The sequence below is a fragment of the Electrophorus electricus genome, chromosome 11 (assembly GCF_041902795.1).
Source record: "Electrophorus electricus isolate QZ-2024a chromosome 11, ASM4190279v1, whole genome shotgun sequence".
Classification (NCBI taxonomy): Eukaryota; Metazoa; Chordata; class Actinopteri; order Gymnotiformes; family Gymnotidae; genus Electrophorus; species Electrophorus electricus.
The window spans coordinates 11,645,371-11,658,245 of NC_137507.1; the positions used below are offsets into that span (position 1 = coordinate 11,645,371).

The window sequence follows — 12,875 nt, forward strand, 5'->3', positions numbered from 1 at the left end:
GTTGTCATGAGTGCTAGCTTATTATCTTTTAGTCACAGACTCATTCTGCTCTGCTGTAGTAAGTAGAGGTACAGGAGATCATTCGTTCCAACTGCGATCACACTGTACAATCCTTCTTTGTGTCGGGACACTACTGAGTGGTATTGAGCAATAGATAATCGTGCTTATTATTAATATCCACTCTGTTGTCATTCTCTTCTGCATTCACTGCACAATCATATATACACACCTCAGTGAATGTTTGTATTGCACTGTCACTTTGCCTATGTCAATTTCCCCCTGGGATTAATAAATAAAGTGATCTATCTATCTATCTATCTATCTATCTATCTATCTATCTATCTATCTATCTATCTATCTATCTATCTATCTATCTATCTATCTATCTATCTAGTTAATGCATGATTCTTCATTAATGGCAGCAAATAATAAATATATTATTAGAAAATAGGTTTTGTGGGTGGTCTAATAAGTGACAAAGAATAATTAAATTTCCTTTACAAATGCTGAAGAAAGAAAGCACAGCTGTTTTATCTGAAAAAGGAACTCCACAAGAATTGTTAACAACTGATCTATCATAGCATGTCACATTCATAGGATCATGTCCATAGAAGCTTCTAATGAGAATGATGCCATGTTTTCCTTTTATTAAACAAATATACAACTGAAACGCACAAAATGTCTAATGTCATAACTGGTATAACAAAGTCTGAAAGCTAGGAAATATGCAGAAATGCCAGTCGAGGTAAATATATCCATTCTAAAGATTAGTATAATTTACCTGAGCAGATAACTCCTGCATGATGACAGTCACTAACCCTTCCACTTGAGCCACAGTTCTTCAGCGTAGACTCTGATCCACTACAGGCCACTTCATTCATCCAGATTGGTCCTGATCCTGGTCCAAAGTGAGCTTTACCCAGTACATCTACAGCCTCCCCACACCCCAGCTCTCTACACACCACTGCAGCATCTCTCATATCCCAGTCATCATCACACACTGTTCCCCACTGTCCTCTATGAAGAACCTCCACTCTCCCAGTACAAGGCCTGCTGCCATTCACCAGCCTCACCATGTCTGTATGTCGAAGAGAGAGAGAGAGAGAGAGAGAGAGAGAGAGAGAGAGAGAGAGAGAGAGAGAGAGAGAGAGAGTGAGAGAGAGTGATTAAGTTGGGGGAGAGGTGTATGCGTAATTGTCATGTAAGTCACTGTTGTTACACACAGGCCACCAGATGGAGGCCTCAGACACTTCCCACATCCACCACCAGAGCTCATCTGCTCCAGAATACTGACTGGTTTCCATGGTTTGTAACTCTGCACACTAAGAACAGTTTGGAACTCTTTAAATGTATTATTTAAACTCGCTTATTTTATTATGAGGTTTTGCCACTTTTCTCTGTCTGCATTCCTGAACTGTTTATCTGATGCATTTGGCTCTTTTTGTTTCTGACCCTCCTTTTTTAATGGTTTGTGATCTTAGCCATTTGTGTTTTGGCATTGCTCCCTGATATAGAATAATTCCCTGGTTTTCTGCCTCTATACTTGTTAAGACTCCACTTATTGTTGCTCTGTGTTCTTTAACTATTTCCGCAGCAAATAAATCTGCAAATTAATCATAACACTTCCCCAGCTTCAGCATCACCATTACAAAGAGAAAATGCTAAAATGATATATAATTCATATATAGAAAAAAATATACATAAAACAATGGGTTTAAATTGTAAATAACATAAATGATTAGTGTCAGAAAAATACAAGATTAACTCTGAATGCATGCATTTCTTACCAGCACACACCAATCCCACATTATTGTCATGCGAGCAGTCATGTTTGAGAGTAGATGATTTTGGACAGAGATGAATCTGGGATTCGTTGCCTGTACACTGAAGCTCCTCTGTCCACACCTGGCCCTCCCCTCTGCCAAAAGCAGCTGCTCCCAGCACCTCCACAGGAAGCCCACAGCCCAGGTCTCTACACACAACCTCTGCATCCTGCTGGTCAAAGTCTTCAATACACACTGTGGCCCAGAGCTTCCCATGAAGCACCTCTACTCTCCCAGAGCAGCGAGGACCACCAACCAATCTGACCCCTAAAGTATTAGCATAAAAGAACAAAGAAAATTCAGTGCTTCCTAATGATTATTATTCACATGTTGAAATATGAATGTATTTGTTGGGCCATTAAACTCTCAACCCTTAAAAGTCATGGAAAATTTTGAGTTGGAGGTGGGAAGAATACAATAATATGCATTATATTTTTAGATTCATAAATGACAAAGGCAAGGAAATTAATAAATGTTCAGTAGTAAACTGTATTATTTGAGTTTTATATTGAGATTTAGAGCATCTTACCTGAGCAGATGACTCCAGCATTTTTGGTTTGATTACAGTCATGTTTACCCCAACCTGCTGATGTACAGTTCTTCAGTGTAGACTCTGATCCAGTACAGTCCACATCATCCATCCAGATTGTTCCTGATCCTGGTCCAAAGTGAGAATTACCCAGTACATCTACAGGCTCCCCACAACCCAGCTCTCTACACACCACTGCAGCATCTCTCATATCCCAGTCATCATCACACACTGTTCCCCACTGTCCTCTATGAAGAACCTCCACTGTCCCAGAACAGCGACCACCACCGTCCATCAGCCTTACACTGTCTGTGCAAAATGAAAATTAGGAAGAAAGAAAGAGGCAGAGAGGTATGGAAACAAATCAGAAAAAGAGACAGTTGTGCAAGCGATATAAAAAAATGTTAAAATCTTACATAACTTATAATTACAGTTTGAGAAATACATGTTTACATATGAATTACCCCAAATCTTACCCCCACACACTAGTGCCACGCCATGCTCATGAAAGCTGTTGTGTTTAAGTGTAGATGATGAAGGACAGAGGTGAAACTGAGATTCGTTGCCTGTACACTGAAGCTCCTCTGACCACACCTGGCCCTCCCCTCTGCCAAAAGAAGCTGTTCCCAGCACCTCCATAGGAGGCCCACAGCCCAGCTCTCTACACACAACCTCTGCATCCTTCTGGTCAAAGTCAGAATGACACACAGTGGCCCAGGTCTTCCTATGAAGCACCTCCACTCTCCCAGTGCAGCGAGGAGCACCAACCAGCCTCACTCCTAAAATATTAGTATGGGGAATAGAGACACATGTAACTTATTGTGATGACCAAGATGCTTAAATAGCTTAATATTAAGGTAATGCTCTAATTAATGCATGGCTCATATGGTTTTCTTTAATGTCATAAAATATCAGTAAAAACCTTTATGTACAAAATACTGCCAACATACAAGACATGACAAACACAAATAGTCAGAAAAGTTTAAGAAATGTAATACCTATAAAAACACCCAAATTTGCCAAAGACATTTGAAAGTAGAGCCATAGTAACTAATACTATATTAGGTTGTGAATTACAATCAGTACAGATATCATATGCAGATGTATTGTAGTTTACCTGAGCAGATAACGCCAGCATTTTTAGTTTGATTACAGTTATGTTTACCCCAACCTGCGGATCTACAGTTCTTCAGTGTAGACTCTGATCCACTACAGTCTATATCATCCATCCAGATTGGTCCTGATCCTGGTCCAAAGTGAGAATTACCCAGTACATCTACAGCCTCCCCACAACCCAGCTCTCTACACACCACTGCAGCATCTCTCATATCCCAGTCATCATCGCACACTGTTCCCCACTGTCCTCTATGAAGAACCTCTACTCTCCCAGAACAGTGACTACTACCATCCACCAGTCTCACATTGTCTGTGGGAGACAGAATGAATAGAGTGAAGACAATCTATTCTAAATGTGAAAGTGTTTGACATAAGCAAATAGAGATGTGGAAATATGTCATTACGTAAAATAAATGTATTTCTTACCAGCACACAACAGACCCACATCGTTGTCATGAGAGCAACTGTGTTTGTATGAAGATGTCGGACAAGAGTAAATATCAGATTCATTGCCTCTGCACTGAAGCTCTTCTGTCCACACCTGGCCCTCCCCTCTGCCAAAAGCAGCTGCTCCCAGCACCTCCTCAGGAGGCCCACAGCCCAGGTCTCTACACACAACCTCTGCATCCTGCTGGTCAAAGTCAGCATCACACACTGTGGTCCAGGTCTTCCCATGAAGCACCTCTACCCTCCCAGAGCAGCGAGGACCATCGACCAGCCTCACTCCTAAAATATTAGTACAAGGAATAGAGACAAATGTAACTTAATGTAATGACTAAGAAATGCTAAAACAGATTACACAAAACCGTGCATTTGTGATTTGTAATATTGCAACAGGTTGCAAAGTGAATTTGTGCGTTTATTGACAAAACTAAATGGTCACAAAAAGAAAAACAAAAAATAAGCTTTTTATCTTTCGGTGCTTCTTTGCTCTCATAATATTGCTCTCATAATATTGTAACAGCTTAAAACAGCTGAGAAATTGTAGCAAAATCATTAAATGCTGTAAACTTACAAACTTTATACTACGTCAATGGCAATGTGCAAAGTTTGCAATGACAGTTTGTGACCTCAGTTCTCTAAGCGGGCCCTGTCTGACTCCACTCCCTCCTGTTGCAAGTATTGTTCAAGATTTGTTTAATAATGACAAGAAGTTGTCACCAACAAAAGTCAGTCAACAAAAATGAAGAGGAGTTATCCTTCTGGCAGTGAAAAAAGAAAGAAGAAAAAAAGAGGATGAGGAGAAAAAAACATTACTAGTGAGTGGAGCAGATAATACCAATTAAATATAATGATTAATAACTAATTCCTGCAAGTCTAGCCTTAAATGAGGGGGAGACACACTTGAATAACATCCACTAGAATGACATTATTTCATTTGTTTACCTTGACATTTAATATTAGTTAACCTAGCTTGCAAAGCATCCTAGTGTGTCCAGCTCAGTTTTCCATGACATGAGTCAGAGTCAGTATACAGGCAGTTGACTCAGTAGTGTAGCTAGCCTGTCAGGCTGTCAGAACGTAGACGCTAGTAGCTACAGTATTATATCTTTTCATTAAAATGTTATTTATATTTAGATTCTGAAAATAATAGTACTGTTAACTTTTGAAATAAAAAGTTAACATTTTCCAATTTCTTGTTGGTGTTAGATTATTTATAAGATAATGGCGATGAACACTGCTTGGTGGGGCCTCTATGAATTTTTGCCTAGGACCCCAATAGACGCTAGAATCGCCACGGCATACAAATCCAGTTTGATATTTTTGCATAATATAAAAATAAAAAGTTTTAAAAAGTAGTTCCATTTACATTAGTTATACTTCAAATATACTAAATATCAAATTTGTATATATTATATATTGTATGTTACGTGTTGACATTAAATAATATATAAATAGTCAAAGATAGTCAAATATTATATTTTTAGTCCAACTGTATTGAAACTTATGGAGGCAAATGATACAATTAAGACATTTCTGTATGTACTGTACTTTTAGAAAAGTTATTCAGAAGTCAGAACCTAAAGTCTACTCAATTTAGGTCAGCTTAGTTTAAACCAAAGAGGTTCATATACTCATCTGTATTAATAAAACGAAAACAGGAGTAATATGAATGAATGAACATAACAAAAAAAAAAAACCCAGAAAAAAAACAAGCTGTTATGGAAAGGATCAATTACATGCCTTCTGTTACATAAAATTCCACTTGTCTTGATAAAGTGGAAGATTGAGCAATATCATCATAGATATAATAATAATGATAATACATAAACCCAACAAATATATAAAATACATAATAAAATTATGCAGCTTATCTTACTACTACCAACACCACCAACACCACCACTACTACTACTACTACTACTACTACTACTACTACTACTACTACGACTAATAATAATAATAATAATAATAATAATAATAATAATAATTTTACAAAGCTGCCATCTATGTTTGTTGAGGACACATAACCATGAACCAGCAAGCAAATGCGAACACTATCACTTAAGTTACATGAAATGAAACCGCCTGTTATACTTTGAGAAGGCAGATTGTCTTAGTCTGTTAAAACTGTCAATTTGGAAGCTAATGTCTGTAAAAATGCTACATCTTTCAAAATACTATACCACAGTGACAGTGACAGACATCATTTACTTGCTATGGTCATATTTGCTGATGGTCGAGTGAAAATGTGAAGCTTACAAATTTGAGTCCTCCTACCCTAAGACCAAGACAATTCATTTATGGTTTCATATACTACAACACTACATATGGAACAAACCCCTTTACCAGTTATATCGAATCTTCAAGTCATTCCAAATTGTGGACTGTTATGTACTTTGCACATATAATAAACTACTTTATATTATTAATTATACACCTTTGTGTTTTTTTAAATAGACTCTAAATGTATATACTCTAACCTAGCATAATTACTGTATAGTGTATTATACACATACTACAGAAATGGACAAATATATCAAATTGCAAATATTATAACATCAACATAGTCTTTTAATAGTTATGTTGTTCCCTCGTGTGACCAAAAAAGAATACTATAGCAATAACCCAATATACATATTATATAAATATAATGTTGTATGATACATTCTTGTGTATTTAATTGAATGATATTGTTCACTATCAGATAATAGTAAACCTTGAAAGAGATTAACACAAGACAAGATTAGATATTTCCCTGCTCTAATATAATTCTCAAACAAATTATGACTCCATTTGTCTCAGTAATTTTGTATCTCCATTTCATCTAATATTGTTTTTTCTAAGGACTTTTCATCTTTTAGCATTTGTTTTTTAATAAATAAATAAATAAATAAATAAGATAGTTGTCGAAAAGATTTTAGGAAGTGTAATGTTTAAAATGTGAAATGTATGTTACAAGTAAACAAAGTTTTACAGTGGACCACTGAAAAAAATAATTACATTTGAGAATGAGAATTAGCACAGTTTACCTGAGCAGATCATTCCAGCATCTCTATCATGATTACATTCAAGTTGTCTCAAAATTTTACGCATTCCACATGTTTCCCATGTAGGCTCCGATCCAGTACATATCCTTTGATTCTTCCAGATTGGTCCTGATCCTGGTCCAAAGTGAGCATTACCCAGTACATCTACAGCCACCCCACAGCCCAGCTCTCTACACACTACTACAGCAAATTTCATATCCCAGTGAGCATCACACACTGTTCCCCACTGTTGTCTATAAAAAATCTCCACTCTCCCAGCACAGTGACTACCACCATCCACCAGTCTCACACTGTCTGCATACCAAATAGAAGATACCAGATGGAGATAGAAAGAGAGAGACAGAGAGACAGAGATAGAGGAAAAGAGAGATACAAAGATCATATTAACTGCACATGAGTTATGTATGGCTATGTATGCCTGCCTGTCTATTCTGTCCCTTCTTTTATGTTTAGCTACAGATGTAAAAATGTCAAGGAATAACTAACTTACAATAGTGTTAAGATACAAGCAAACACATTAATAATAATAATAATAATAATAATAATAATAATAATAATAATAATAATAATATGACTATCTGCTCAAATGTGTTTTTGACATGAGGACTTACCCGCAGTAGTGAGTGTGACTGTGGACATCAGAAGAATTAAAGTCCGATAGCTGTCCATCTCCCTCTGCCCTGCACACATTCTTTGTTAAACTCAGCAGGCAATAAACTCAGCAGGCAAGACAATCTTTAACTCCACTACCTCAGAGAGACTGAAGAAACTAGCCCCCTAGACAAAGAGAGAGAGAGAGAGAGAGAGAGAGAGAGAGAGAGAGAGAGAGAGAGAGAGAGAGAGAGAAAGTTTCTAACAGCCACCAATCACACTTACTATTACCTTATTAGACAGAGAAGTATAATCATCAAACATCTTCAGTGACAAATCAAAAAGGTATTTTTTTTATTTCTCCATATATATCAAAAGAACGTCAGCGCTGATGAACAGAACTCCACCTCCCGTCTTTAGAGGCGTCTGACTGAGGAGAGTGTGGTGAGAAAGTCACCAGCATGCAGGAGACTGATTTCAGAGAGAGGAAGCACTCAGTGTAGATACAGCTTTAATGCCACCTGCACAGAGCTGATCTAAGCACTGATAAATAACCGAACGCGACTCCTCTACACGACTCCTCTACACATGCGTAGAAATGAGTTAAAACATATCTTAAAAAAAAAAAACAAACCTGAATCAGGTTCTTTACATGGCTGAATCACGTTCTCGTGTTCTTTACATGGCTTTTATTCTCTACGCCTACGTATGTCAAGAATGTACTGTAAAAGTGAAATTGAACGCGCGAAATTAGCAGCCAGAACCGACCGACGAACTAGCTCGCTCGTTTAGGTCGTTTATGTGCGAAATACAGGGTGTCTGACTATCTGGCTAGATGATATCTGGCTAAATAACTGATTAAACTTACCCAGGTAGCTTGCATGCGCGTCAGGAGTGGTGCTTTACAACTCGAGATTGACTATATTGCTGTATTCTATGTATTGCATGTATTGCAGACGCGCAGCGGTGTACTGCTTTCCTTGGAACCGTTTTGGTGATATTCTATATGTGACACTGTTGTGTGTGTTCTTCTTTCTACAGTTTGGGTATTCACTAGTGATTCAAGTAAGTAGCCTGTCAAAGTTGTACGTGTGCGCGTCGTCTTTTGTCTCCGCAGACGTGCGTGCGTGCGCACGACGCTTGTGTCTTTTCCTCTCTTGTTTCATTTTGGACAGAATGGATTACAAGCCCGCATTCAGGCGAGAGACCGCCAGTGAGCTCACCCTCCAGCCTTCGCCCGAGACCGTGGAGCTGTCCAACGCCTACGAGCGTCGGTCGGCCCCTTCTTGGGCTTGGAGCGCCGAGAGGATGACGGAGGAGGCCAAGGATGGCGTGGTGGAGAGTGTGGGCGATCCCGGGAACACCCGGCTGGTGCTGAGCGAGAGCACGGTCCAGTACCAGGGTGAAACATTTAAATGGTTGCTGACCCACCACGTGGGATACGCCGTCATGGTGTTGGCAGCCCATCAACCAAGGATGGGTCCTCCTCTCCTGGGCGGAAGGATCAGCAACTTGTTGGCTTCGGGGAACACCAGAGCGTCTCGTACAAGGACCTGCATGAGGGTAAGGACAGTTAGAAGAGGAGATAGGTGTTGAATTCCCACATGACAAACAGAGCAGCATTGGAACCTGGAAGGTTTTGCAGTTACACGTGGCGTTTTGTTAATCCAGTTACATCCAGTGGATCTGACGGCAGAAATTGATGCCTGGGAGCAAGATGGAGGCACTGCAAAAATACATCCAGTGCAGAGACGCAAAGGAGAGCAGCCATCTGCAGACGAACTCTGCAACCCCATCTCTACCTGCTCCGGCACTAGCGCCCCATCTTAGAGGTGCGTGCGTGCGTGTGCGGACAACCGATTCATTGAGTGCATTTGAATGTGACCCCTTTCTGGTGTCTGAAGTTGCTTCTTGTGTCTGTACGCAGGTGTCTTCAGCCATCGGAGTTCCACAGCCAGGCGCGCACAGGAGCCTTCCTACGCCAAGCTGCTGGCTGTGTACTGGACGCTGAAGGTTAGCTGTGCTGCTGAATGGATTGAGTGAACTACACAAGTATAAAATTGAAGGTCTGTCATGTTGTTTGTCCTGACTGTAACGTGTTTTCTTCTGATACATTGTAATGCAGCTATAATGGGAAGGGTCTATAATGGGAAGGAAGCGGTCAGGCAGGTGATGTGAGATAGTGGTAGAATGACCTGCGTGGTCATTAATTCATTCTGTGGTGCTTTTCGTGTTTGCTGGCTAAAACAGGGCACTGGTAGCTCAGTGGTTAAGGTATTTGTACTTGTAATTGGAAAGTTGCTGATTCAAGCCCCACTACTGCCACTGTTAGCCCCCTCTGCATGACACTTAACCTTCAGTTGTACTCAGTCGTAATTGTAATTTGCTTTGGATAAAAGTGGCAGGTAAATGTAAAGTGTGTCATCTGCTTGTTTCATTAACATAGCTGCACATAATGACATAGATTTGCTTGAAGCTTCTGTCGTTGTTGAGTGGTGGATTGGGAGCTCAGTTGAGCTCACTCTTCAGTAGCATTAGATACTTTTAGCTTCTTGGCTGTGTCAGTCGTCCCTGCAGGCTGATGTGCACCCGTGATGTCAAGTGCCCTTTTCTTTTGCCCTTTTCTAAGCTCATTAATGTGTGTTGGTCCAGCTCCCTCGTCCTCTGCTCCGGAAGTCCCTGCACCACCCCAGCGCTCCCTGCAGACGGCTGAACCGGAAAAGCAGACTTCGCGAACGCAGCCAGTGCCCACTGCTGAGGTGAGCAGCACCACCCCGCCTCTTGTGCTTTTGTGGTAGGTTGAGGAAAATGCCAAGCACATATATACGATGCATCTGTTTGTTCGTTTATGGTGCTTCTGCCCAAGGACTAGAAGCAGATGCTGCCCAGAGAGCAGCATCATTGGGTCAGCTGGGTACTCTTCACCAGAAAGCAGTCTGGGAGGCCAGCGCTGACCAAGAATCTGTGTCTGTGGTGGTCACCTCCTGGACCCTGGCTGGTTTATGCGCAACCTCCATCTTCGCCCAACGCCTTCTTTCACAGCAGACTGTTCCTGTGGATGCCGTACCGCATGTGGGCATTCGAGTTGCTGTTCTTACAGCCTGAGTGCCGTCAGCTGGGCCATAAGATGATGGCCTGTGGGCTGTACAAGACTGTCCGGAGGGTCTTGGACTTCAGCGGCTGGTACTTCATGGCCACTGTGAACATGTAGTGCCGCCGCTGCAAGAAGAAGGTGGCGGGCTGGTCGCAGGACATTTTGGATCAGCTGAACCCTGTCTATTGAGAGAAGTTCCCAACGGTCCTGACATACGTGTGTGTGTGTGTGTGTGTGTGTGAGAGAGAGAGAGAGATTTTGTGAAGGATTAATGTGTGACCTGTTGGTTCCTCTGTGTGATTTTGTGTTGCCATTCTTTAGGCTGTACTGCGACAAGGGGGTCATTTGCCTGATGCGGGGTCGCACTCTGGGGAACAGTGTAACCTCGCTGCACAGGCATCTGTGCATCAGGCACAGACAGCAGTGGCTGGCCAAGTCCTCTGAGTACCTCTCCATGCTCAAGAAGTTTCTGTCCCTGGGCACCGACCCCAACACCATCACCCACCAGCTGCCTCCGATGGTGCCAGTGCCCACTCCAAAATGGCTGCTGACAGTATATGTGCAAGATGTGCTGTCACAGCTTGAGCAGTCGAAGGCCAGGGTCACCTCCATCTACGGAGCCATTTTGAATATGGACTCCACAAATAAGGTAAGCTAGGGTGCAACACGCACGCACGCGTACAGTAACCTCTACAATATGCTTGATTGTCACATGTGTGATGTGTTGTGTGCCGTTTGTCTCTTCAGGTGACCAAGAAACTTGCTGGTGTTGCTGCCAGCACGGCGGCATGGGCTAAAAACGTCGGGAATGAGTTTGAGCAGGTCCTCATCAGCGTGCTCATGGTGGCAGAGGGTGAGGGCCTGCTGCCCATGTGTGTCAAGCTGATGGAGTGGAACCAGCAAGCCAGAGAGGCCCCTCCTCAGCTCCTCTACATGGACTGTGACTGCTGTTTCAGCGTGGGCAAGGGCAAGGCAGCTGCCATGTTCCACGAGTGGGACCAGCTGGTAGTCAGGCTGAACATGTGGCACTTCATGCGACGGTTTGTGGCAGGTGTCACCACAGACAGTCACCAGCTGTACTGCCGCCTCTCCTTCTGCGTTTTCAAGTGGGACGTGGAGGATGTGGCCCATCTACAGGAGGCCAAGCAGTTGGAGCGCGGGGAGGCCCCCGCAGTCCAGAGGCCACCTGACTGATGCTGGGTTTTGCAGCAGACCCACCGTCAAGGAGCTGGCTTGGCACTGTCGTCTCCGCCGCAAACACGGGGCCCAGGAGACTGAGCTGCTCATCCAGGAGCTGATGGAAGACTATATGGATGCAACGGACACCATGGGCATCAGGCTTCTGGACCACAAGAAGATGGTGGACATCTGGCAGACCCAGAGGCACCACCTCCACTGCATTCAGGATCCTCCTGGTGTACAGCTGTACAGGAGGGTGGGGCAGGTGACCAGGGGAGGGCTCGTCTTGCCCGTGTATCGCTGTGCATGCGGTTCCACTTCCTTGGAGTCGTTCCACCTGCACCTGAACCCATTCATACCTGGTAAGTCCCTCTCTCTCACTCTCGCTCTCTGTACGCATGTCAGCACTGTTTACTAAAAGCCTCCTTTCCTCGACTGCTGCAGGTACAAGTGCAAGTGCCCTGCACTTTCAGTCATACCTGCTTGATCGGTTGGTGAGGTGGAATGAGGACCGCATAGCAGCAGCAGTGGAGGGAAGTGATCCTACTCAGGTCTGCTACAGCAGCCAGCTGCAGCACTATACCAACCAGCTGAGCAAGCAACTCCTTAGGCTCCAGATGGACTACACTAGGCCTGGAGAATATACATGTAATATCCTCTCAATCTCTCTCTCTCTCTCTCTCTCTCTCATATTCACATACACGCACACACAGTCCTTTTTTCCCCTCTGGAATGTATTCAACACACTTGTATAGGTGAACTCATCAGGGTGGAGTACCTGTACTCTCAGACCAGTGTAGTGCTGCATTAGGATGTCGGCAGGGATACAGATGCTCCGGATGGGCTTAGCGATGAGGACCTTCCAGAATCCCTCGCTGAAGGACGAGGGATTCGAGGATGTGGATGTGGGGTTCAATGAGTCTCAAATCACTGCTGCCTCTCCATCGCGCAGCAGTGGGACCTCGTTCTCTGGCTGCCTCGTCGCGGACCCAGTCGTACCGAAACGAAGTCCTCCGCGTCCGGGCCGACCTAGGAGACTGTCCCCGATGGCC

General features: G+C 42.9%; 1 protein-coding gene across 1 annotated transcript; it reads right to left on the reverse strand.

The window, feature by feature from the left end:
• Positions 1 to 2,600: 2,600 nt before the first annotated feature.
• On the reverse strand, positions 2,601 to 7,671 carry LOC118241713 (antigen WC1.1). Its single transcript, XM_081723153.1, has 6 exons — positions 7,571 to 7,671; positions 6,942 to 7,253; positions 3,895 to 4,194; positions 3,470 to 3,778; positions 2,837 to 3,131; positions 2,601 to 2,661 (listed from the first exon to the last, which is right to left on the reverse strand). The coding sequence occupies exons 1-6, from the start codon at positions 7,647 to 7,649 to the stop codon at positions 2,601 to 2,603; spliced, it is 1,356 nt and encodes a 451-aa protein (XP_081579279.1). The 5' UTR covers positions 7,650 to 7,671.
• Positions 7,672 to 12,875: the final 5,204 nt, after the last annotated feature.

What these genes read in the sequence shown, in the direction of transcription:
- LOC118241713 (XM_081723153.1), bottom strand. Translation starts at nt 7,649, where the DNA reads ATGTGTGCAGGGCAGAGGGAGATGGACAGCTATCGGACTTTAATTCTT. An exon ending in AGTCACACTCACTACTGCGG is followed by an intron (nt 7,254 to 7,570) that starts GTAAGTCCTCAT and finishes TTTGGTATGCAG; the next exon opens with ACAGTGTGAGACTGGTGGAT. An exon ending in GAGCATGGCGTGGCACTAGT is followed by an intron (nt 2,662 to 2,836) that starts GTGTGGGGGTAA and finishes CATTTTGCACAG; the next exon opens with ACAGTGTAAGGCTGATGGAC.